The 26,248-nt window shown below is 39.5% G+C and overlaps 1 protein-coding gene across 3 annotated transcripts in view; it reads right to left on the reverse strand.

Annotated features, from left to right (window-relative positions):
• Positions 1-26,248, reverse strand: part of Rbpj (recombination signal binding protein for immunoglobulin kappa J region) — a 79,078-nt gene that overhangs the window by 19,858 nt on the left and 32,972 nt on the right. For all 3 annotated transcript variants that reach the window (XM_036200839.1, XM_036200837.1, XM_036200836.1), the window contains exons 2-3: positions 11,833-11,871; positions 1,845-1,940 (exon numbers count right to left, since the gene is read on the reverse strand). In XM_036200839.1, the coding sequence (XP_036056732.1) occupies positions 1,845-1,940; positions 11,833-11,871 (135 nt within the window). The remainder of the gene's footprint in view (positions 1-1,844; positions 1,941-11,832; positions 11,872-26,248) is intronic.

The following is a 26,248-nucleotide window of genomic DNA, read 5'->3' on the forward strand; positions in this document are numbered from 1 at the left end:
AGAGGGGAGTCAAAAGCTAAGATTCTTCAAGTGTTTAACAGGAGTTATGGACTGACTAAGCCATAGTCAAATAATAGAAGGTAAACACATGCTATTACATAATGTAAGGGAATCATTAAGATGTTCACAATAACTTGATAAGCCACTGCAGTCCATATTTAACTACATATTTATATCTCCCTACTTTGCTCATACGTCATTTCCTTTGTTACACATTCTAAGATTTTTTTTCATTCTTTTCAACCCAGTCTCCAAACATACACTTTTCATTCCTTCTGCTAGTTAGGTATACTCCCTGGCCAATCCCAAAAACTTCTGATACCTCCCCCTCAAGTATCTTTACCCATAAATGCTTAACACAAAAGTACTGTTTGGAAGACAATGCCTTAAAATTCCTGGAGTCAAGTGCAAACAACAGAGACAAGGTTCTGAGACAACAATGACCTGGTCTAGAAGGCCAGGTTCTGCTCACCGCCATGCCCCACCCTGTGATAACTGTAGCCAAGGATGCTGAGCTTAAGATGTGACCAAGTGGTAGACCGTGTGTGTTGTATGCATGAAACTCTGGGTTTGATCTCTAACACCAATTAAAAAAAAACAAAAACAAAAACACCCAAACAAGAAATCCATAATTAAGCCAAACACAGTGAGACATATGAGTTTTCATGAAAGACTACACAGAAGTAACATTTGCTGATTACCTTTACAGGTAATTTCTGTAGTAGCCACTTAGGTTTGAGGATGAAAGAGATGTCTTTCTCCTTTTCTTTGATGGACCTGGCAATGTGGCCCAGGAATTCTTGGGCTCATGTAATCCTCTTGGCTTAGCCTCCAAAGCAGGTGGGCCTATAGCTGTACACTGCTGCCATACAGTTTATGCAGCCGGCAGGTGAACTTTCTTAATGATCAGATAGAGGGTAAGGCAGTTAGGGTTCTTTACAATGAATGGCTGCAAAGCTCAACTGACCTCAAGATACATTTACAGTTATAATCTTTTAGCCTTTACTTATGTATATTATTATCTCTGCAACTATGTGCCCATCTGGCTGCCTGCCTACCTATCATGGCATTGGGAAGTGAATCCAGAGCCCTGTGCATGTTGGCACTCTCTATCACTGAGCTGTATCCCCCGACTTTTTAAAAACGATGTGTGTGTGTGTGTGTGTGTGTGTGTGTGTGTGTGTGTGCGTGCGCGCGCGCGCGTCTGTAAGCCACATGTGTATGGGTGATCATGGAAGCCAGAAGGGGATGACAGTTCCCCTGGAGCTGGAGCAGACATGAGCACTGGAAACTGAACTCAGAGGTCCCCTGCAAGAGCAGCACGTGCTCTTAACCAGTGAGCCATCTGCTCAGGCCCATCCCTAGACTTTTCTGAATCAGAGTCCATTACTCAGACAGGCCTCACACTCACTCTGACCTTGCCATCCTCAACATCTCCAATGGCAAGGAGTACAGAAACGTGTCACAACTGCCTCTTCCTTTTTAAAATGGTACGGGGTGGGGGGGTGTCGCAGTTGTTTATCAAATCACACTTTATCCCCAAAGGAAAATTGCTTTGCAAACAAGCTAATGTGTCACTGAGATTCTTGGAACACAGCCCTAAAGAAAAACAGACTTAAATTTTGTAAAATTAGGGATGTGGTTAGATGGTTTTCACTAAATTTTTCTGACTTAAACACGCCACAGTTCACTGTTTGTCCCCTTTAAGAAATAAGAAATAAGTCTCCTCTTCATCCTACTATGCAAATAAGCCCAGTAATAAATATAGCCTCGGATATAAATATAAATCATATGCAAATTGTATGATAAGTACCTATTTGCTCAAAAATCCCCAATAATCTTACCGTTTTTCATTTCCATAAGACTTCTGTGCAACTTTTGCATGAAGAATGAGTACTGTCTGATCCCCTCGTTCTTTTAAATAATTTCGCATAGCTTCTCTGAAATCAAATATAAATATTATTATTGTAGGGATGGTATTTTTGACAAAATCTTTCACTGCATCTGTGATGAGAGGAACGCTTATGAACATTTTTTAAATAAGCAAACACAGAAACAAATACATGAGCTACCTTAAAGAATGCTGTGCAAAGGACTATACACACCCACTTTCGCTCTGCATTTTGGTTATTAAAATTGAAAATTATAGCTGGATGTGGTGGCTCACACCTTTAGTCCCAGCATTTGGGAGGCAGAGACAGGCAGATCTCTGTGAGTTCAAGGCCAGCCTAGTCTACAAAGTGAATACTGGTACAGCCAAGTCTATTATTACACAGAAAAAACCCTGTCTCGAAAAACCAAAATTAATTAATTAACATTTATAATGCTGTAGCTTATTTGTCTACCCTTTCACTCCTTAAGTCACAACAACAACAACAAATCAAATCATCCAAACTGCTATGCCTAACCCCAAATTTACAGTCCCACGTAAGGATTTAGAAAAGCCTGTCACTTATACACAAACATATACAATTGCCAGAAGGATGCTGCTAAATATATTAAATTCATACAGGATAACTGAAATCACTGAAAACTGTATTAAATTTTCAAAAAACTTCAACATTACATCAAATTAAAACTGCAACATACTTATTAAGCAAATGTTTTACAAAACCTTCAATGTGTATTTATTCACTCAATCATCCTGTCAAGCTAAGTGATACATGGGGGGCGAGGGGGAGGGGGCACGACACTACACGGGACAAAACTCTATGGGTTTAAGCAGAATTGCAATTCTTTTTTTTTCCCTCCACACCTTTATTTTATTTTATTTTTCGGAGCTGAGGATCAAACCCAGGGCCTTGCGCTTGCTAGGCAAATGCTCTACCACTGAGCTAAATCCCCAACCCCAGTATCACAATTCTTGAGATGTTCTTACACATCACAAAATTAAGTCGTTGGGCAGTGGTTACATATACCTTTAAGCCCAGTACTCTGGGAGGCAAAGGCAGGCAGATATCTGAGAGGCCAGCCTGGTTGTGGCAGTTTGAAAGAAAATGGCCCGCAAAGAGAGTGGCACTATTAGGGGTGTGGCCTTATTATAGTGGGCATGGCCTTTTTGGAAGAAGTGTGTTGTGGGAATGGGCTTTGAGGTCTCCTATGCTAAAAATGCAGCCCAGTGTCGCAGACCACTTCCTGTTGCCTGCAAGTCTCCATCTCCAGCACCATGTCTGCCTGCAGGCCATCATGTTGCACCACAATGATAATGGACTAAACCTCTGAAAATGCAAGCACCCCAATTAAATGTTTTCTTTATAACAGTTGCCATGAAAAACCCTAACTAAGACACTAGTCTACAGAAGGAGTCCTAGGACAGCCAGGGCTACACAGAGAAACCCTGTCTCAAAAAATTAAGTCAGGATAATCAAATATTTTTACTAAATTTTAATTATTCTACTTACATTGTAAATAAAGACAAACACACCACACAGATGGATATCCAAATGACAATAATAAGCTGTCAACTGTCCAAAGTCATTAACTGTAGGGAATTACAGATTTGTGTCACTTGTGCCCTAAACTGCCTGGACAAACCCCTGAGCCTCAGCCAGCTTTTATTTTCCTACCTAATCAGAGGAGCTAACGCAATCCACCTAGCTCAGTGGCTAAAGGGTCAAATGAGGTAACCTGAATGACACACACTCTTACTGAGGACACCTTTTAGCTACAATGCATGGCAAGTGACAGCACAGTGTAGGCAGAGAATGGACTCTGCCACTGAGGGAACAGGAGAACAGAAAGGCAAATACAGACAGCCCTGAAACATGTCTATCTAGGTCAGGGAGGAGGGGACGAAAGACCATGGACTAGAGTGAGTCCTCAAATGACCACTAGGGCACTGGACAAGCTGGCTGTGGAAGGGACTGGAGATGTTGCTATGGCAGGTGACTGGCAATTCAGGAAATAAGACTGAGGGGTGGGGCAAGAAAGAAAACAAGGGGGCTGAGAACATGGCTCAGTGGTTAAACATTTGCAAGAGGGTTGGATTCTCAGAACCCACTTAAATGCCAGATGAGTGTGGTGACTCACCTATAATTCCAGCCTTGAAGGCAGAGCTAGGAGATCCCTGGAGCCAGACCAGCTATACTAGCAAGTTCTGGGTTTGATTAAAAGACCCTGGCTCAAAAGAATAAAAGTGGAAAAGAGATTGAGGAAGATTCCCTAGTATACATGAAAAAAGGCAAAAGCATAAACAAATAAGATAAAAACAATAAGAGAAAGCCAACACTTTGTCAAAATTTGTACAAAAGTCCTAGGCAGAAACTTGAAAAGCAGCTATATACTTGAAGCTGGGTAGTTTAGCTATCTCAAGGACAAAGCTGTACTACTTACAGATAGTGCAATGGCTAGACCACAGCTTTGCTCTGAAACAGAACAGGGTCTGCATCTTAACTCTGCCACTTACTGAATCTAGGGTTTTTCTTCTCTATGAAGCTACTGGAAGGGGTGGGGAAAATATACCCCAAAGTACATTAGCCCTACTGACAAGCTATTCCTATCAGCAAGTTACAGATATTACTATTGTCTTCGTTTTTAAAAGCCATTCCAAGCTCTTAACTGTACAGGTTGCAGAAGAGAATGGGGATGGGGACTTCCACAAAAGCTTTTGTAGGCATGCTGGATAAAGGGCTCAGGGGTGTTACTGGGCATTTTAGCCAACTTGAGCAGCATAATTTCTGATAGCACACCTATCCTTCTTTCCATCTAGGACGTACGTACTGAGAGCTACCACATTCCAGGTGCTTGGCATTGTCCTCGTGTTTAGTATTAGAAACGACTACTATTCAGAGTTAATATCATGGTGTTAGGGCTACATGGGGCAGCTCGGAGTTTTCCTTTTTCCCTTCAGTACTTAGAACACAAATAGAACAGTAACTAGAGCCTGGTAGTAATCCTTAGTAATAATTGTCCACAACAGGAATTTGCAAATAGCTTCTTGCAACAAGAAAAAATAATACATGAAATATGCCATAGTTACTTTTTGTCAACTTGATACAAACTTAGTCATGCATGGAAAGAGGGATTCTCAAATTGAGGAAATGCCTTCATTAGACTGGGCTGAGGGCATACCTGTGGAACATTTTCTTAATTGCTAATCCTTGAGAGTTCAGATCAGTGTGGGTGGTACCACCCCTGGGCAGGTGGGTCAGGCTGTATAAGAAAAGTAGCTGAGTAAGCCATGAGAAACAAGTCAATTATTCCATGGTCTCTGCTTCATTTCCTGCATCCAGGTTTCTACCTTGAGCTCCCTGAAAATGTAAGATGAAACAAAATCTTTCTTTCCCAAGTTGCTTTTGTCATGGTGTTTACCACAGCAACAGAAAAGACGGAATACTAAGTATTAAAATGTACTAATTAAATGTTAATTATTAATATTTATGCTATCTGGCAATCAAGGCTTGGTAATTTCCTTTCTATAGCTTACGCTATTTAAAAAGTGACGGCGTACTTCAAAAAAACACACATGGTAAAACCTACATATATTTCACCCAAATACAGCAGGGCTTCTATCTCACACTACTGACATCCCAGACACCTCAGCTGAGGGGACTTCTGCACTGCACTGAAGGATGCTTAAAGGCACCACATCTACCTTCTACTCAGCAGATGCCAATAAAATATCTCCTGATACCAACAAAGACGGAGGTAGAGGATGGGGAATGATGCTGTCACCTGAACTGAAAACCACCAAAGTCAAAAATATTCCAATACAAGGTTACTTATCACCCAATGTTTTTTAGAGAGAGAAAGAGTAAGGTTAACTAACCGAAAAACATGATACAAGAGCTTAGGACCAGAGTCAGTCTACTGGCATCTAGTTCTGCTTTCTGTAATTTTACTAGTCCACCTTCAATTAGGATCTCAAAATGTGAGTATTCATTCACTCTTTTAGGAAGATGAGTTTCCACAGCTTATTAAAACACTACAATTGTCCCTGTTACTCTCTTACTAAGTTCGTGCATGCAGGAAAAGCAGCACATGAGGGTGCAGTAGTGTCCTTAAGTTCAGGACCCACAAGGGGTCTTGGAATCATTCCTATGGACAAGGGGGAATTATTCTTCATTTAAAAACAAACTGAGGGGCTGGAGAGATGGTTCAGAGGTTAAGAGCACCGACTGCTCTTCCAGAGGTCCTGAGTTCAATTCCCAGCAACCACATGGTGGCTCACAACCACCTGTAATGAGATCTGGTGCCCTCTTCTGGTGTGCAGGCATACATGCTGACAGAAACCTGTATACATAATAAATAAATAAATGTTAAAAAATAAAAATAAATAAATAAAAACAAACTGAAGTGAGCGATGGATCTGGGAGAAGTTAAGGAGGGGAAAAAATGAGCAAAATACATTGTATGTATGCATGAAGATGTAAAGAATAAAAATATATTTAAATGAAAGAAATATCTACTGAAGCTGAAGGCCAGCACTTTACTTGGTCTATATGAGATTTTTACCCTGAGCACTTAAAAGTTTGCTGATCTATTAAACAATAAAACAAACATTCATGAAAGTGAAAAATGATATGTACCCTAAAATCAGCAAAATATATCATACGTTTGACTATAACTTTCTTCCCCAACTTTTTTGGGTTTTTTTTTTTTTGGTTCCCCCCCCCCCCCCCCGCCCCCCAAGACAGGGTTTCTCTGTGCAGCTTTGCACCTTTCCTGGAACTCACTTGGTAGACCAGGCTGGCCTCGAACTCACAGAGATCCGCCTGGCTCTGCCTCCTGAGTGCTGGGATTAAAGGCGCATGCCACCACCGCCTGCCCAGGTTTTTTCCTGTTTGTTTACACACAACTCCGCCTAAAATTGTACTTGAAGAAATCAAAGTTGAGGTTGTATTGCTCCAAGCTCCATTCTGCACCCACAAAATGAATGAAGCTCTTTACTCTTGTCAGAAGCTGTCCTTTCCATCTTTATACTATGGCACACAAGGCATTTCAAATTCAGCTTCACAATACCAACCGCGTACCACCTTCCTAAACGAGGACCAAGGAAGGAAGTCCTTTCTTTCCACACAAGCTACGCAGGTTTAACTTTGTTTTCATTTATTCTTTGTGTCTTTCACATCATCATCCCCATCCCATTCATCTCCCTGTTCCTTTGTATCTACTCTCTGCCTTTGGTTTCCCCCATCCCAAATACAATTTAAGAAAAAAGAAAAAGAAAGAAAAAAAGAGAAGGAAAAATAAATCTCATCATGGAAGCTGTAGTATGACACAGTGAGTCACACAGAAAACCCTTTTCTTCATATATATGTTTTTCAAGACAGGGTTTCTCTGTGTAGCTTTCCTGGAACTAACTCTGTAGCCCAGGCTGGCCTTGAACTCACAGAGATCCGCCTGCCTCTGCCTCCCAAATGCTAGGATTAAAGGCGTGAGCCATCACTGCCAGGCTTCTTCATATACCTTTACTTGCAAGTGTTCATTGCCAAGAGTCATTGGTCTTACGCTGAATTCAGTTTAAAGCAGTGGTTCTCAACCTGTGGGGCACAACCACTCTCACAGGGTTCACCTAAGACCACCAGAAAACACAGATATTTAATTATGATTTATAGCAGTAACACAATTATATTTCTGAAGTAGCAACAAAAATAATTTCATGGTTGGCAACACCACAACATGAAGACTGTATTAAAGGGTCACAGCATTAGGAAGGTTGAGAACCACTGCTCCAGACCAATGGCTTTCTATGTGAATCATTTGTCATTAATGTAGCATACTGACTTGATGTTTTTAGTGTAATCCTCAATGCACTTGTAAATGAGAATTTTGGGGAAGAAGCCATTTGTACAGGCCAACCAGACTATCAAAGATGTGAGGTTAGAATTTCAGAGCCTAATTATAGTCTATTTGGGGCTATCTTAAGTCTACTAAATGGTCATATCCGCACCACAACCTCTGTGTCAAGCCCTACTACTAGCCAGACCTAGCACCCTTACAAAGATAAATCTTTTAGACGCTATTAACAAAACCCTAGTTCTCTACCAAAGGCTATCTCCCCATCTTCCTGCAACCTGCTTCTCTGATGTTTCCATCAATATACTTTTGGTTTTTTGTTGTTGTAGTTTGTTTTTTGTTTTGTTTTTTTAAATCAAGACAGTTTCTCTTGTCTATCCTAGAACCAGCTCTGTAGACCAGCCTACCCTCAAACTCAGAGATACCTCCGCCTTCCAAGTACTGGTATTGAAGGAGTGCGCCACTACCTCCTGGCTACATCGATGTATTTTTAAAATTCCTTGACTTATAACTTTCTTTGTTCTGTTACCATAAAAACTCCATGAAACTGCTTCCACATTGGAAGGTTGTATTTGGAAACCTAAATGAATGTTCTGGGCCATGGTCACTTATATTTTGCTACTGATTAACCTTGTCTTTTTTTTTTTAATCCCTTCAAAGTGACAGCTGTTTCATTCAACAATACATAGCATTCCTATCAAGCTTATAATCACATTTATACAGGACTGTCTTACCTAATAGGAAAACTGAATGGATTAAAACATCCTACTAAGTAAAAATACTCTGCAAAAATATAGAGGGGCCAAGAAAATGGCTCAGCAAGTAGAAACTGCCTTGCAAGCCAGACAGTCGTGAAAGAGATTAACCTACCGCTGAAAGATGTCCTCTCTCTCCAGACGTGTGCCACTGACACATGACCTACCTACCTACCTACACACACACACACACACAAAAAAAAAAAAACAAATGAAATAGGGAGAGAGAGAGAGAGAATAGCTGACTACTAGAAACTGTTCAAAACAGGTATTGAACTAGCTTGAGTCAACAAAAACAAAGGTTCATGAGTCTCCCGCACAGGATTTTTAAGAACAGAGCAGATAGGCTCTCTGAAAAGCATTACTCCTAATACAAATTAAAGATATTTTGAGCAAGAGAACAACATAAAATCATTCTAACAATTCTATAAATTTTAAAGTAATGATAAGCCTTACAAATGAAATCCTCTGCTACTAAACAAATTCTAGAAAGAGCATGAGTTAGCAGCTACTAATCTGCAATTATAAGAGGAGAAAATTAACCAAACTATCTCTGAAAGAATGTGTAGCTTTCAATCCCTAGGACCCACCTGTGGAAGGTAGGAAGATTCTCCTTTCTCAAGCTTACTTCCCACTTCCATATACACAATGTAACACACATGCGCACACACGTGCACCATAAATGTAATTCTTTAAAAAAGCAAATTCAGTCGTGCAAAATAGTGCATAGTCTTTACTCCATTTATTTGTGCTTTTAATTAAATTTTTAAATCATGTAGAAAGAACCCCCACCCCAATGAGAGACTCTCCCACCAATACAGTTTACTTTGGGAAACAGGAATAAGAAAGAACAGCCCAGGATAGGCTTTCAAAGTTCCTTAAATGAGAAGACATGGCCCCCACATTACACCCTTTACAACCCATTGGAGACAAATTTCTTACAATATTTTTGGCAAAATAAAACATTGCTTTCCTAAAGCAGAATTACTTCAAAGGAGAAACAGAAGAATACCATTTCCAAGTATTAGATAGTACTAAATTTAGTATAAAAATTAATAAGAAAATATCCCAATTCTGAGTTTGTACTCAATAAAACTAATTTATCACAGAATTGATTATTGGTTTTCAAATTTGCATTTGCCATTTACATGGCTTTGCTAAGTTTCTATTGGCAATGAAGACATCTGCAGTATGTTTTCTTTTCAAGAGAGAAAGCTTAGTGGAATTCTCCCCCAGTGGATATGCTAGTCTCCTAGGTTATCTCATATGTAAAAAGTTACTAAGATGTTAAAAGTTTTATTGAGATCTAATTGGCATACCTTATGGTGGTTTCAGCATGAGTGCGCTACACCACCACTATCCGCTAGTTTAAGATACTTAAGCATTTCTTCTGAAGTTATGGTACCTGCAGGGTCTGCAGTAATGTTATCTTTCTTGTTCTTGGACCAGTAAATTAGAATCCTTTTTCTATTCAATATTGCCTTTATGCTTGGAAGAATTTCTTGAAATGTTCTTCAAGTCTCTTTATGATGGATTCTTTGTTTTGAACATTGTTTAAGATCTCTATTTGAATCCTTTTGGATATTTTAAAGCTGTCTTACCTGTAGCAAAATTTCAGATGAAAAATCTGCTGTGATCTTTATCTTTGTTCTTTTGAAATCCATCCTATCCCTCATCATTTTAAATTTTTTTACCACTAGTGTTAATCAATTTGACCATGATGTGCTTCAACACACTTTTACACTTAAGACTTAACTGAATTTCTTGGATCTATGGTTCAAAAGCTTTCAACAAAATACTGTCAGGCATTATTTCTTCCCATAGTTTTGGTCATAATTTCCTCTGCCTTTGAGTGCTGGAATAAAACGTATACACCGCCACCTCCCAGCCCTGTGTTCATCATTCTTAAATACAATTTTCTTTCCCTTCCTCCCTTTTTCTTTCTTTCCTTCCTTCTTTCTTGAGACAGAGTCTCACTATACAGCCTTGGCAGGCATGGGACTCACCATGTAAATCAGTTTAGTCTCGAACACACAGAGATCTGACTGCCTCTGCCTTCTGAGTACAGTATGGAATTAAAGTGTGCACCACCATGACCAGCCCACAATTGTTTTTATTTTATTATCTTTTAAAAATTTTTTGGATTTTTTTGAGACAGGGGTTCTCTGTGTAGCTTTAGAGCCCGTCCTGGGATTCACTCTGTAGACCAGGCTGGCCTCAAACTTACAGAGACCCACCTGCCTCTGCCTCCCAAGTGCTGAGATTAAAGGCATGTGCCACCACCGCCTGGCTCCACAAATGTTTTTAATAAATATTTTTTTTTGTTGGTTTGTTTTTTGTTTTTCGAGACAGGGTTTCTCTGTGTAGCTTTACAGTCCATTCTGGGATTCACTCTGTAGTCCAGGCTGGCTTCAAACTCAGAGACCCGCCTGCCTCTACCTCCCGAGTGCTGGGATCAAAGGCATGCGCCACCACCGCCCGGCCTAATAAATATTTTAATAGTAGTAATTATTTGGTAATAGCCTTAACAGTCATCAATGTGAACCAAGAAGGATATGGATACAACAGAACACCATAGAGCTATTACAGAGAACTCTGAAGTCTAATGTCATATAATACATTGTGGGGTTTAAAGGATGTAGAACAATAATAAAGTGGGATCCCAGTTTAGGTTCAAAAGCAAGCACACCCACACGCACGCACGCACGCACGCGCGCGCGCACACACACACACACACACACACACACCTATCTCCTCGTTAAAAGATTAATTAGAAGGAAAAAAAAACAAAATTTATCACAGGCCAACGCTTAGAGCTGAAACTGTCAAGACCACTGGGTTTCCTTATTTTACAACCCAACAAAAATTTTATTAGTTTTTAAATTAATTCTTTGAAATATATGATTGAGAAATTAACATACATAGTTAAAACACTATTTATACTGTCATGAAAGTGAGCAAACCTTAGATTTTCATAAAAATAAGAAAAAGTAGTATTTTAACATTCATTTCAAAAAGCATCTATTAAATCTTTCAAGTCTTCCCCTTAAACATCTAAGTCTAATTAGCTAAACACAGTTGTAGCTGTTATTGTCACAATCTATTACTTAAGAATTACTTAAGATGAGTTTCTGAAAATACTTTACTTTTTCACTTTTACAGTACATCCTTTTAGTCCTGTCCCCCTCGCCCTTAGGAGAGAAGGAAGTGAAGGGGTGGGAATATGCTCAAGATGTAATTACCAATATCCGAATGATTTCTAAGAAGCATTCATACTAGTGTCTAAAATGACAGAATCTATATACACAGTCAATGTTTAAATGGCTAGTATAATGCTTACCTAGTAAGTCGTTTAGGTGGAGGCCGCTCACCAAACTTCCTGGAAAAAAATTAAAGAAATAAAGTAAATAAGCTGCCTGATAAATACCACAATAAGATATAAGGCACTAGAAAGTGTCCCTTATGACTTGTCAATCTTGATTTACAGTGAAGAGAGAAGTCCCCCAACAATCATCTGTGCCCAGAAATAACAAATGCACAATACAAAGTTCTTAAAAACAATAGCAGTGGGGCCAAAGAGATGGCTGAGCAGTTAAAAACATGTTGCTTTTGCAGAAGACATTGATTCGATCCCTAGCACCTACACAGCTCACAATCAACGGTAACTCCAGTTCCAGGGGGTCTGTCCTCTTCTGGCCTCCTTGGGCACCAGGTATGAATATGGTACTCACACATATGTGCAGGCAAATGCTCATACACATAAAATAAATCTAAAAACAAAACAAAAAGTGCTGTGGATATCGCTCTGTGTAAATAAAGTTCTGATTGGCCAGTGGCCAGGCAGGAAGTATAGGCGGGACAAGAGAGAAGAGAATTCTGGGAAGTAGAAGGTTGGAGAGAGACACTGCCAGCTGCCTCCATGAGAAGCAACATATAAAGACATTGGTAAGCCGCAAGCCATGTGGCAAAGTATAGACTAGCAGAAATGGGTTAATTTAAGATAGAAAAGGTAGATAACAAGCAGCCTGCCACGGCCATACAGTTTGTAAGCAATATAAGTCTCTGTGTGCTTTCTTGGTTGGGTCTGAGCAACTGTGGGACTGGCGGGTGAGAGAGATTTGTCCTGACTGTGGGCCAGGCAGGAAAACTCCAACTACAAAAACCAATGGCAGGCTTTACACATCACCCTGAGTCCAGTGGCACATGATCAAATGAAGACAGCTGACCGCAAACTTCTGAAGCACCTTAGAGAAAAACAACCCAGACCCACAAGGAAAAAGTGGTTCAAGTACTCACTACCAAGCCTGATAACCTGAGTTCAATCCCTGGAACCACATTGTGGAAAGAGAACCAAATCACATAAGTTGTACACTATAATCTCAAGATTTTGTAAATCTTTGTTTAATTTTGTAGACACTTTTGTGTTTAATTTTTATTCTATTTTGTTTTATATAAAAAATTTGAAACCCACAACCCACCCACCTCAATGTTTTCCTGACATACCAGCAAGGAAGCCTAAGCTGAAATATTTCAAGACATTCAATTACTTCACTACTCATGACTACAGCTACAGAGCAGAGCATAAGGTAAAAATCTGCTCCTGGATTCTTTCCACAGAGGATTTTTTTTTTCTTGAATCACAGACAGTGATCAAATGCACCACTATGTCATACAGGTACAATAGAGGGATCTGATTCAGACTGAGCATACTACAAAACCAGAAACAGGTGAGGAATTACCAAAGTCTACTGCAGCATTAAGAACTTTATATACAGAAAGAAATGGGGAATGAAATAAAACATTTCAATAATCACCATGTACCAAATCTAGTATTCTGAACCAGCAAGCACTCTTTGGGATCTAACATAAGTTAATTATATGATTAAGTAGTAAGAGAGTCAATGCACTAAAAACTCTAATTCAAATTTCATTCCTAGGTACAATGTAATTCTGCCCAAGTTAGATTAACAAGTAAATACCATCAGTCAGAGTACCTAATCCACCCCTTTTATAAACATTCATTAGATCAGGTTAATGACAATAAAATATGCTAATACAACATCATGCCTGCCCCCAAAGGAAATGTGGGAAAGAATGCAATACAATTGCCTGCTGAATAGTCAGTAACTATATTCTAAATTTTAACCTTATACTCAGGGTGTATACTCATAGATAAGTAGATATCACCTCTCACCAAAGAGACTTCTCTTTATAGTAAACGGAAACTATCACAGAAAACCACAATACAGAAATCAGATTGCGAGGAACCTAGCCCCTGTGGACACATCTACATTGCAGTTCTTGCATCTATGGTTCAAGGACCATCTCAGAAGATGGGACAAAAAGATTTTAAGAGTCAGAATACCAGGAAGCCTGCTATGAAATTCTCTAACAGAAATGGCTGCATAAACATGTCCTAAATAATGGCAGTATCAAGACATGCTAATGCTGGGTGGTGGTGGCACACGCCTTTAATCCCAGCACTTGGGAGGCAGAGGTAGAGGCAGGTGGATCTCTGTGAATTCAAGGCCAGCCTGGTCTCCAAAGCGAGTTCCAGGAAAGGCACAAAACTACACTGAGAAACCCTGTCTCAAGAAAAAAAAAAAAGACATGCTAACATCAAAGGGGTAAAATCTTATGGGATCACACTCCTATGCACGATGAACGACAAGCGACTGATGACTACTAATTGGAAGAATTAGCTTATCCCAGCGACTATGCCTCCTAACTGGCTGTCCAATACAAAGTGTCAGGCTCTGAGAACATATATGCACAAACAACAAAAACAATGCAGCAGGCTGTATTTATATACTGTGCATACATGTATTTACATGCATATGTGTGTACGTATGTGTAAAACATAAATGATCAGGGGGAAAGTCTATTAATTTGAGAGTGAGAAATATGTGGACATGTGTGTATAAAAAACATAAATGATCAGGAGAGGAGAGGCTATTATTTTGAGAGTGAGGAAGGGAACAAGGAAGAAGTTGTAGGGAGGGGAATTGTAAGGGTAGGAAAGTGATGTAATTATATTTTAATTAAAAATGTGTTTTACGGGCGGTGGTGTGCACACCTTTAGTCCCAGCACTCAAGAGGCAGAGGCAGGCGGATCTCTGAGTTTAAGGTAAGCCTGGTCTACAAAGGGAGAGAATTTCAGGACAGCCAAGGCTATACAGAGAAATCCTGTCTTGAAAAACAAAACAAGAAAAGGGGGAGAGGAGGAGCCTGCTGAGCCTGGTAACATTTTACACAAAAGCACGCATCCTTCAACCTAGTAGCTATGTTTGGTATAAAATAAAGATCCAACAATTGGTGCATGCAATCTTGACCTTCTTTAATGAATATGCCATCAATGTATTTATTGGAAAAAGTGATTACAAAACAGGTTTTCTGGGGGAAAAAAATCTAATGAAGTATGAAACAGTTGACATTTCTAACTCTGAAGTTTGTATGTACCTCCTTCTCATGTAGCCCAAGCTACATAATGTACCCTAGGGCACTCCACTGGAGAAAACTGACTTTGCCTCTCCAGGGTCTCAGTTACAAATAGCTTCTTGTTTAGGGACGAGAAGCTTGGTAATTAACACAGTGCCCAGTGAGAGAGACCTTGGAGCACTCAACCCTGAATTGAATGTCTTTATGAACTCCCTCTCCTCAAGGCTCAGGGATCTATGCTGAATAGGAGTTGGGACCATTGTAAAAACATGGAAACTCCAAGGAAAACAGCCTCTTCCACACACAGCAGACCTGATACACATATGAACTCAGAGGTGACAGTAGGCATAAGACCTGCATAACTTCAAGCCAAACAAAATCCCAGCAAGCAGTAAGGGGAGAGGGCACAAAGTAATAATTTTTTTTTTTTTTTTTTTTTGCATAGTCTCCAATCCCTTAGAATTCCTAAAAGAGAAACTTGTAAACCCATTCCATTTATTCATACTTCCTTTCAGCTGGGGAAAAGAGGTAAGAGGTTTCTCCCACACTAGATCCCCTTCTTTCTATATTCACCAATGTGTTAAGGAAATGTACAACCACCAATGTACAAAAAGGATAAAAGTTATCAAATTTCAGCATCTTAACACTTTCTGGCCAAAAGATAATTTCCATTAAAAAACAAAAACAACAAAACCAATTCAAATATCAAAACAAGACAAGAAAAAATGCTGTTGAGTACAGAACAATTTAGTAATCACACCATTAAGCCAAAGAAAAGCCAACCCTCACTCTACCTCTAATGCTGTACAAGAGCACTCTGGTTTTAGAAGCACAGTAATGAACTGAAGAATGGATGCAAAACATGGGGAAATCTCTCTCAATGGGATCTCAGAGCTTAAAGTAATTCTATTTTTATTAATTTTATTAATAATTGTCTGCTTCATGTTGAAATGGGATTAAAAAGAATTCAAGGCAAGCAACACCAGGGAACTACCTGAAGGAGAAAATAAAAAACATTAACAACCCAAACTTCTATAAACAGTATTGAATAATAATAATAAAGCACTGGGGTTTCTGAACAATGACTTAAAAGAAAGTGCTAGATAGAGTAGCCTAACTCACACCTTCAAGGCATTTACCACCAGTAAGAGAAACTGACTACATGATACACATTAGTACACATTCTGTGGTAACAAATGGCATAAAAACAAATGAAGCCAGTACTGACTGGGAAGGTGCTTGGCACCTAATGGAAAACCACAGTAAGCTCACCAGCATCAGCACATGTAATGTTTGCACCAGATTTGTCCTTTACTAGGTACTTATTGAGCAGCTACTAGGGACCAAGTACAGGTATGTCCAAACATCAAAATGAGCAAAAGGTACAAACTTGTGCCCTTACAGAACTTTTGCACAAGTAGGGCAAATGGACAGGGAGAAACATTAGTATATTCATATTCATAATTTATAAAAGCAAATTTTTCCTTGTGTGTACTAAATACTCTCCCAGCCTTGAAAATACATTTTAAATAAACATGTGATTTATCTTTAAACAGTTTACTCATTTTTTTTTTTAACTACATGTGCAGAAAACAGCCTATTAAGTCATGTATCCTTTGAAAAAGACACTCATTAGGAGCTAGAGCACAGTGGGAGAGCTCAATACCCTGAGTATCCAATCTAGACTCCAACTAAAAAGGAGTATGCCAGCCTTTTCCCAACTTACTTTGAATCAGGTCTTACCTTAAGAGACAATCTGAAAGCAACAGTGCTAGAATTTGGCTCAGTGTAACCACTGGGTAATATGACAAGTATGATCAAGGCAGGTAGATCATGGTCCTCCTGGACCATCACATTTAGGAAGCACATTCCTAACAGAGAAAACATCCCCTGGGCTGATGTCAAAGACAGGTCATAGACCACAATAGATAAAGACATGCCCCCTTGTTATTATGCATACTGTGTAGAAATACTTAAAAAGTACTTTTTCTTTATTTTTAAAGCCTCTTCTATTTTTGCTGTTTGAATTTAAAACAACCTGCCAGCAATCTGTGTCAGTGAGCTGGAGTGAAAAAGATAAACATGACTAAGACCACCATCCTTAACTGCACTCTGCACCCGGCTTTTCAAGAAACTCTCTAAGAGGTTAGAGAAAGCTGCTGTGGCAGGGGAGTAGGTTGTTGCTTAAAAAATTATGGCCTCACAATGAAAATCTTTAAATTTGTAGCCTGAAAAAAGAAGTATAATCACACTCTGGGCAAACTACTCCAATTGTATGTGTCACTGAATGAGACAGAATGTAGCTCAATGGTAGAATGTATACTTAGCATGTATGAAACCCTGGGTTCATCCCCAGAAATTCAGCTCCCCATAAAATAAGGAAAGAGAGAGATCAAATGGGACTGAGTTAAATTATACCGAATGCTACTTACATAAAGCACTAAGGAACAATATCATTTCTATAATACTATGGTAAAAATGCAGGGCTTAAAACCAAACCCAAGGAACAAATTCAAATTGTGAAATAGACAAAATAAGAAACTAAGAAACTGACCCAGTTAAAGACACAAAAACAGGACCCTGCAACATATGGCTTGGAAAGTATTTCAACTGCAGAGGACATTAGAAAATTAACTTTATCTGCATTAACAATTCAGATCAATTTTAATTTCCTAATTTTGATTACTATACAGTAGCCACATAGAGGAATGTTCTCCCCTTTAGAAATAATACTGTAGTGTTTAAGAGAAAAATAGAATGCTAACATCTAATTTTCAAATGGTCATCTGTGTGTGCCCATCATATGTGTATGTGGACAGATATATATATAGGATAATGTAAATGTGGTCAGTGTTCTCGTTTGAGGTATCCAGGTAACTACTGTAATAATGAGATTACTCGGTCAGGCCCAGAGAGGCAGTCACCTTTTCATCAAGATGTTGCCCTGACTCTGCTGATTGTAAAACTTGGTGGTAAAAACTGTCAGAAACCATTCATGGAGATAGTACATAACAGGCACTGTGGCTAGTTTCTTGCCACAGCTTTTATATTATTAGCTCAATTATGTAGTAACTGCTGTAGATCCAGAGTTTGTTAATACCCAGGGCTGGAATACATGCAGAGAAGCAAACTGTCATACATCATACACTGTTAGGAGTTTAAACGTGGGTAATCCTTTGAAAGACACCTTGATAATGTCTATTCTAATTCAAGATGCATATATGTTTGATCTAGTCTTTCAATGCTAAAAATTTACAAAGAAGTAGCTAATTTGGTCCATGCAAAGACATTCATAGAGATGTTCAATGAACACAAAGAAACCTTGTCTTGAAAATCAAAAAAAAAAGAAAAAGAAAAAAAAAAAGGTGTTCAATGAAACATCATCTACACCAATCAAAGAATATCCAAACTACTACATGTACAGGAATCCATTGATTACACGGCAACTCCCATGTATGATTGTATACACAACACACAGTTTGGAGCATTAATTCTGAATGGTGTACATTTTTAAATCATTCTGTGAGTACAGACATAACACACCTACATACAACTTAAACACAATTATTAGTGTCAACAATAAAAATCCCATTTTGCTCTACAATGTATTACATAAAATGTGAATCTTTTTCTCTTTATTTCTTTAGTTTGGCCTGTCTCTGCCAAAGGGCTTTTAAAGGAATGCTAAGGGGTAGAGCAAAAGACCTCCCCACAGCACAGCCAAGTGCAGACCAGCTCAGACACCTGGTACTCAGGCCTGTGGCCCAATTATCCTCTTATGCAGACCTGTTAGGTAAAGCCACTAGGAACCCTAGATGGGCTCCTACAAAGCACCCCAACATCATCTGTACAACTGGTCACCGATAATGTCATCACTGCAAATAAAGTACAGAGGTGGTTGTTTACTGAGCACTTTAGCTCTCTGTGGTGGTCTGAGTAAGAATAGGCCACAGGCTCTTGTATTTGAATGCTTAGTCATCGGGGATGGCACTGACGCCACTAGAAAAGATTAGAAGGATTAGGAGGTGTGGCCTTGTTGGAGGAAGTGTGTCACAGACATACAGTGTCTGTCTGGGTCTCTCTCTGCCTAGAGATCAACTGCTCAAGCACCTTGTATACTGCCATGCCCCCCACCAGAATGACAATGAACTAACCCTCTGAAACTGTAAGCAAACTCCTGTTTTCTTTAGTAAGAGTTGCCTTGGTCATGGTGTCTCTTCACAGCAACAAAACACTGACTGAGATACTTTCCAAAAATGGAATTCCATTCTAAAGAAAATAGAAAACAGAGCAATTGGAAACCTGGCCTAACTCCACAGAGCTAAGATGAAGTAGGCAGGGAGCATGGTTCAAGTCTGACTCCCAAACCAAATGATTGTCTCCACAGTTACAAATTAAGTCCTAGGATGAAAGGTTAAGCTCAAAAAAAAAAAAAAAAAAGCCTAGCTCTACTGGGGGGCCTAGAAGGGGGAGTCCCATTTTTAGGACATAAAGAGGGCACAGTGAATACTCAACACAGGAATAAAACAAAATGATGAGAATCAAAGTCCTTATGTTCAAATAAGGGAAGATATTAAGCTTTTGCTATGACTTTACTTCATGAAAAAGAAGTTTTTAGTGTTAACACCCAAACAATACATTTCCTCTAAATTACAGATAATTATGTTTTCTGTTATCACATGCCACATTATTAAAGAACAAATCTACATTTGTGGTAAAGTAAAACACACACACACACACACACACACACACACACACACACACACACACACACAATGGTCTTAACCACAGTTGAAAGCTTAAAGAATGGCTTTCTGCCAAAGTATATCTGAGGCATTAAGCTGTCAGTCTGCCTTCATGCACTATTTAGGCAGTGGAAGGAGCCCAGAAGTTCATCCTTGCCCATAAAAACCTCGGAGGCCATGGGGTTCTGAAGGCAGAGTAAGTCACAAAGAGCACAGTTGTGGCTCAGGAGATGATCTATTTATTAGCTGTTTTACTTTACATTGCTCCATCTTCCACAACCATCAGAACACCAGTGCCAGAGGCAGACTTGAGACTTGTTCCCTAATCTGCACACTTGGCTGCTTGAGGAATAAATTCCTCAAAGCCCATTCCTCCAGTAACTGGCACTGCTCAGCAGACAAAGGGTAGGCTTGAAGTGGCACCGAGGAAGTTAAGAATGAGGCCCGCAGCTGCAGACCAAACTCTGTTACAGTTTAGCTCACCTCTGTTGTATCATTTACTGGGGACTTGGTTGTTCAATCAATTTCAATTACGAAAACTGCAAAGCTGTTGTCAGTTAACCTGTTAGCCAGGTGTGTATAATAAAAAATACAGAACAGGTTTCTTTAGGGCTAACCTCCACTACAGTCACGTAATATTCCTTCTCGGCTGTCATTCTTAGCTTCTATTACAGCAATTCCCTGACAAGGCCATTAATTCTTTGTCTCCATTCTTTGATACCATAAAGTTAGAAGAAATTCTCCTTGTTATTGCCTCTCATGGTTTCCTAACTTGGCCTCTTGTTGCAGAGTAAACAGACAGAAAAGCAACAGAGAATCTATCTTTACATTCCTCAAAGGTGGCAGTATTTTTAACTTACAAAGCAGGGCTTTCTCCTACATCTTTTTTAAGATTTATTTTTAATTTATGTGTATGTTTTGTATGTGTGTATGCATGTGCACCATATGTGAACCTGGTATCCAAAGAGGCCAGAAGAGGGAATCAAATCCCCTAAAGGTAGAGTTACAGGCAGTTGTGAGTCACCCACTGTGGGTGCTAGGAAGCAAACCTGTGCATTTTGCAAGAGCAGCAAGTGCTCCTGACCACTTAGCCATCCATCTCTCCCAGCTATCCCTAACTTCTACTTACATACTAATCATGCTAAGATAATGAGAAAGCGCCACATAAAATCTTTAAGGAAGCCATGTTCTTTGTTTATCCTTGTTTTCCTGCCCCCAAATGCCCTTTCCTCTTTGTGAAAATGTTTATTTGCTTTTCCCATTACACCAACCACCTGGCATATCTTGTTTAATCTTTTGGGAGGAGAAAAAAGCAATAAAGTATTTATCAGTAAATGAAAACTATAGTCTAAGGATCAAATATTATAGTAATTCAACCAAAAATAATGAACTGGCATATGGCTAAATAAAACAGAAAAAAAAATGACTGTAGTAATTAATGGCTCTAAAGGTTAGTCAAATACAGATTCTAAATAATTGTAAGAAGCCTAGAAACAAAGACAATACTGTCTCCACAATAAGCCAAACTTGCATAATGGAACCTTGGGCTATCCTTTTATGCTGGCCAAATTTTATGGCAGACATGTACACTGAGACAAACTAACAGTATTATAAAGGTTGTCTTATCCAATTTAAACATTGACTGAAATACATATAATGTAAAAATGTCAAAAAAGGAACAAGACATTCCACTAGTGCCTTGGTTTGGTTCTGGGTAGCTGAAGAATCAATCCTATTAGTGAACCCCAGCCGATATGCCTTCTCCCCACTCAAACAGTGACCATGCACAAGGCCTCAGAGGAAATGGCTTTCTCAGCTTCCTTCTTCTGCAGTCAGTGTTGCAAAAGACACACCAAGACAGGCTGTAGCAAAAGAAATACCAAGAAGCCAACAAGGTCCTTGTTCTGAAGGAGATAGCTTGTCCTGGGTCAATCTTTTAGGATTAAAGATTCATGGTATTTTCCTAGCATGCTCACAACTGACTCTTCTCACTTGACCTGCCTGGTTCTGTGACACAAAGGTTGACCTCAGTCAGCGTTCACAGTATTAATCTACAGGAAGAATTCAGAGCAAAGTCTTTTGTTGGTTTAAATCGTAAGTAATGGGGTGGCTGGGGCTGGAGAGTACAAAGAGAAGAGAGAGGAAGGAAACAGAGGCATTAGAGAGCAGCAACCAAAGACAGGACAAAAAGACTGCTTTGGGGAGTGTCAGAGGCAGGAAGTCAAGGAAGCACAAGGGTAATGGAGAATCCAGCAGCCATAAAAGGGCAATTGTCTACCTTCTAACAAACCAAATCTGGTCATCCCAAATAGGGAAATGTTTTAGTTGGGTACATCTTCTGTGGGATGTGAAAAAAGATCAGTTTCCTTATAAATAGTCTCACACTTGGCTATCTTTTCATTGTAAGAAAAGGGTCTAGTTATTAAGTTAGCTATTTCAAGTTTTGCACCAGCAAAGCCCCTGTTTTCCCAGTGTTTTCAGTTATTCTATTACGTCAGTCTCCATTTCTGTGAAATGGGAAAGATGTGTCAGTGTGTCGCATAGGCTAACGAACTCAAAGCAGTGAGCAAGGAGCACACACACCACTTTCTGTCAGTACAGTAGCCTGTAGAACACTGGTTCTCAACCTTCCTAATGCTTCGACACTTTAATACAGTTGCTCATGTTGTGATGACCCCCAGCCAAAAAATTATTTCCATTGTTACTTCATAACTGTAATTTTGCTGTTATGAATGGTAATGTAAATATCCATGTTTTTCAATGATCTTAGGTGACCCCTGTGAAAGGTTCATCCGACCCCCAGGCTGAGAACTGCTGCTTAGACCTACCAGTATCTAACTCACAAGAATAATTCATTTGTGGAGACAAAGACTGTTTCAAAAACAAGAAACACTTTTGAATATTTTGTCATTCAATCTGTAAACCCAACGTTAAGCAAATAAGAGTATGAATTCTTATCCCATGACAAGATAGGTGTTTACCATAGAAACTTACCCATCATAAAAAATGTATTTCTTTTGTAAACACTCATTCATCAGGAACAGGGCTATGAGAATTAACAGAATAAGATCTGCTAACGGCATACAGAATAAGTTTGGGAACCAGGACTAGGGTTAAAAACTTGAAGAGGGAGCTAGTGAAATTTTCAAATGTGAATGCTCCATAAATGTACTTGTGTCGTCGTCCCCCACCTCACCCTGCTATGGATGTGCATGGCGCTGCCTGCTTCTGTTCTGTCACTGACCTCAGCTAGATTTCTCACCCATAGGCTTTTTCACTGGAATTTCAACATAGGAGTCTCAATAAAAGTAAATTAATACATACTTAGTTAATTTAGTTGCTCAACTGCTACCATCACCTTCATCATCACTATTGTTATAGAAAAAAACACCAAGCCCTCAAAGTAAAATACTTTTTCAAAGAGTTCTATCTCACCTTCCCACCCCACAGTTCTACCCCAGGACTCCCAGCCAACAATCGTTAAAAAAGAGGCAGCTGTGCTTTCCCTAACGACTGTTTTCCAGTGTTGCATGCTTACAGTCACAGTTTTTCAAGATTCTGTATTAACAAGAGTTGTTAAAGCAATGTCACCTGACATTGGACAGTGTTGCTTGCAGCTTCCCCACAATGGGCTAAAGAAGTCTCGTGGCACTTGAGCCCTTTGTTGTATGAGAACTTGACTTCATCACTAATGAAAACTGTACCTCCTCATCTCAACTAGGAGAATGGCACTGTGAAACACAAGCTCACCTTCTGTCCATCTGTCCTAACAGTTTGATGGCGCACAGAAAAGGGACTTCAGCCGGGCGGTGGTGGCGCACACCTTTGATCCCAGCACTTGGGAGGCAGAGGCAGGCAGATCTCTGTGAGTTCGAGGCCAGCCTGGACTACCAAGTGAGTCCCAGGAAAGGCGCAAAGCTACAGAGAAACCCTGTCTCGAAAAACCAAAAAGAAAAAAAAAGTGACTTCACTAAATTTTTCAAAAGGGCCAACTTTTCTTGTTCCCTCATTTTCCTCACAGAAACTGACCTCACCCAACATATTCATTCCACTTTCTCAACTAGGTTCTAGGAAGTAGTCAGTTTTGAGCTATCCCATGTCCACAAACATCCAAAATAGTACTATTTTTCAAAGTAATGAAATTCAGCATAAAGTCAAGATGGTGCTTAATGACAGCATCATCACTTACTCAGAACACTTTACAAGTTCTGTCAGCTTAAAAATTCTTTTGGGGAGAGGAATTGGGAGAAGAGGAGGGAAGGGAAACTTTGGTTGGGATGTAAAAACAAAAAAGTAAGCAAAGAAATATTTTTAAGGTATTTTAAAAGGTTTTTAAAAGGCAGCTAATTTTCATTTTTAGAGGATGATTCTGACATTTTTTTTAAATCGTTGTTTTATTTTATGAGTGGTTTGCCTGCAGGCATGCCTGTGCACCATGTGCACTGCCTGGTGCCCACAGAAGCCAGAAGAAGGCATTTGATTCCCACAAAACCGGAGTTAGTTACAGTTGGTTGTGAGCTGTCATGTAGGTGCTGGGAGTCCAATTCAGGAAGAGCAGCCAGTGCTATTAATCACTGGGTCATCTCCCCAGAACCTCTGACATGTTTTCAAGAAACAAAAATATACTGAAATCATATCTAGTGCTGACTGCCTTAACTTACAGTATGCTCTCCTTTTTATCTTTTTAGAGATGACAGAGTTCTGTTGAGTCTGGTCACAGAACCCACTAAGCTGGACTATTGTCTTCGGCTGTGTGCTCAACAAAAGAACAGACAACATGCTGTGGAGCATTTCATGGTACCAAAGAAAAGGGACATATCTCTGAAGATGCAAATGCCACAGCTCCCAGCATCATGAAGCAGGACATGGTGACCTTCATGTTAAAACGCTAAGCAATGCTACTGAAACAGAAGAAAGGCATCATCTGGAGACAAGGGACAGCTGGGCTATGGGGAAATTTGGAGGAAAGTAACAGGATAAAGAAAGTGAACTCTTCCAAACCCCAAATCCATATGTTCTCATCATTCATTACCTCCCTACTAACAACATACGTCTGCACATCTGTACAGACAACAGCTATGGAAAGATTTGAACAAATGTCTATTCCTACCAGAAAGGGAACCAATGGTAGTCTAAAGCATGATTCCAAAGTTCAACGTGGTAAACCAGTGAGTTTCTTGGGCTTACTTACAAAGCATGGGCAAGCAGTGACTCACAAGAATGAGGGTGACCCGTAAACAGCTATACAATAACAGTCTAGTTCCAGCATGGATAATAACTTCTCCATAGCAGCACAGATGGGTGTCCTCCCCTTTAGACAGCCTCTACCCTTTACATACTCGAGCTCCCAGGCTTTAAGACACATACAGCTAGCTGGGAGTGAGATGGAGGAAGGAATGGCTGGAATCTCAAGTTAGTTTCTGATGACCTTCCCTGACCCCTTCTTCTATGAGGGAAATCAGGAAGCCTCATCTTGAGGGTCGCTTGAATTGAAAGCAGTCACAGCTGTTCAGATGAAGATGATGGTTGCTAGTGCTCAAGACCGCAGTCCACAGCCACCACTATTAATTAACAGGGCAACTAATCAATCCACTGGCTGGGAAATTACTTATTCTTCTACAACTTCAAAACAGTACTCCTAAGGGTACATCATACTCAGAGAAGGAACCATACCTTTTGGCTCAATTTCTAATAATGTACAGAGAAAGATGAGTTACGCTGATTATCGTGACCTCTTCTTCTAACAAAGAATCCTTCCCTTTTTTTCAACTCCCCAGTATAGAAAACTAATGCATAAATTCCATTCCTGTGAAACAACTCACCAGAAGTCTTCATCCTCTTATTGTTTACTGTTTTCTAGGAAGCATAATTTTATTTAAGATACAAGGTAAAATGCACCTATGCTGACACTTTCCTTCTTGGAAACATTATTTACTTACAAATATTTACCAACATTCTCAAAAGATTTATAAAACAATATCTGCTTTTATGGTAGGCACAGGTACTTACTAGTCCAAGAAAAATGTGGAAATGTCATATAAATAATGATGGAAATTCTAACATCTCAAACACCTTTAACAATGACATCTTTTTAAACACTGAACTTCACCTTCTGAATGAAAGAAACTCCTGCTAAATGAACAGTTCCTTGCATATCACAAGAAAAAATAAATTATGAGGGTTTCCTGGAAATTTTAAACTATATGTTCCATTTACATAAATGAAAAGCAAGAGCAAATTATAACTAGTAATACTGTACATGTCTTATAGTGGTGAACCTCTGAATTTGTATCAGGGCAAACACAACAACAGACAAAATGGAACAACAAAACACGGCTTCTAAGTTAATGTCTAACTCCTCCCACAAGAGACAGTGGCTTCACTAATACCTGTCTGAGACACCTGCAAGCTTTGGAGCCTAATAGCAGCTTAGCAACAAACAGGCTTTCATCAGCTTCCCACCTTGACAGTACCAGAACGTGGGTTTCTATAATCCAGAACCTACAACATACATCCTTGAAGCAAAAGTTTGACAAGAGCCAGTGAGGTGACTCAGCAGATAAAGATGCTTGC

Source organism: Onychomys torridus, chromosome 10, assembly GCF_903995425.1.
Source record: "Onychomys torridus chromosome 10, mOncTor1.1, whole genome shotgun sequence".
Lineage (NCBI taxonomy): Eukaryota > Metazoa > Chordata > Mammalia > Rodentia > Cricetidae > Onychomys > Onychomys torridus.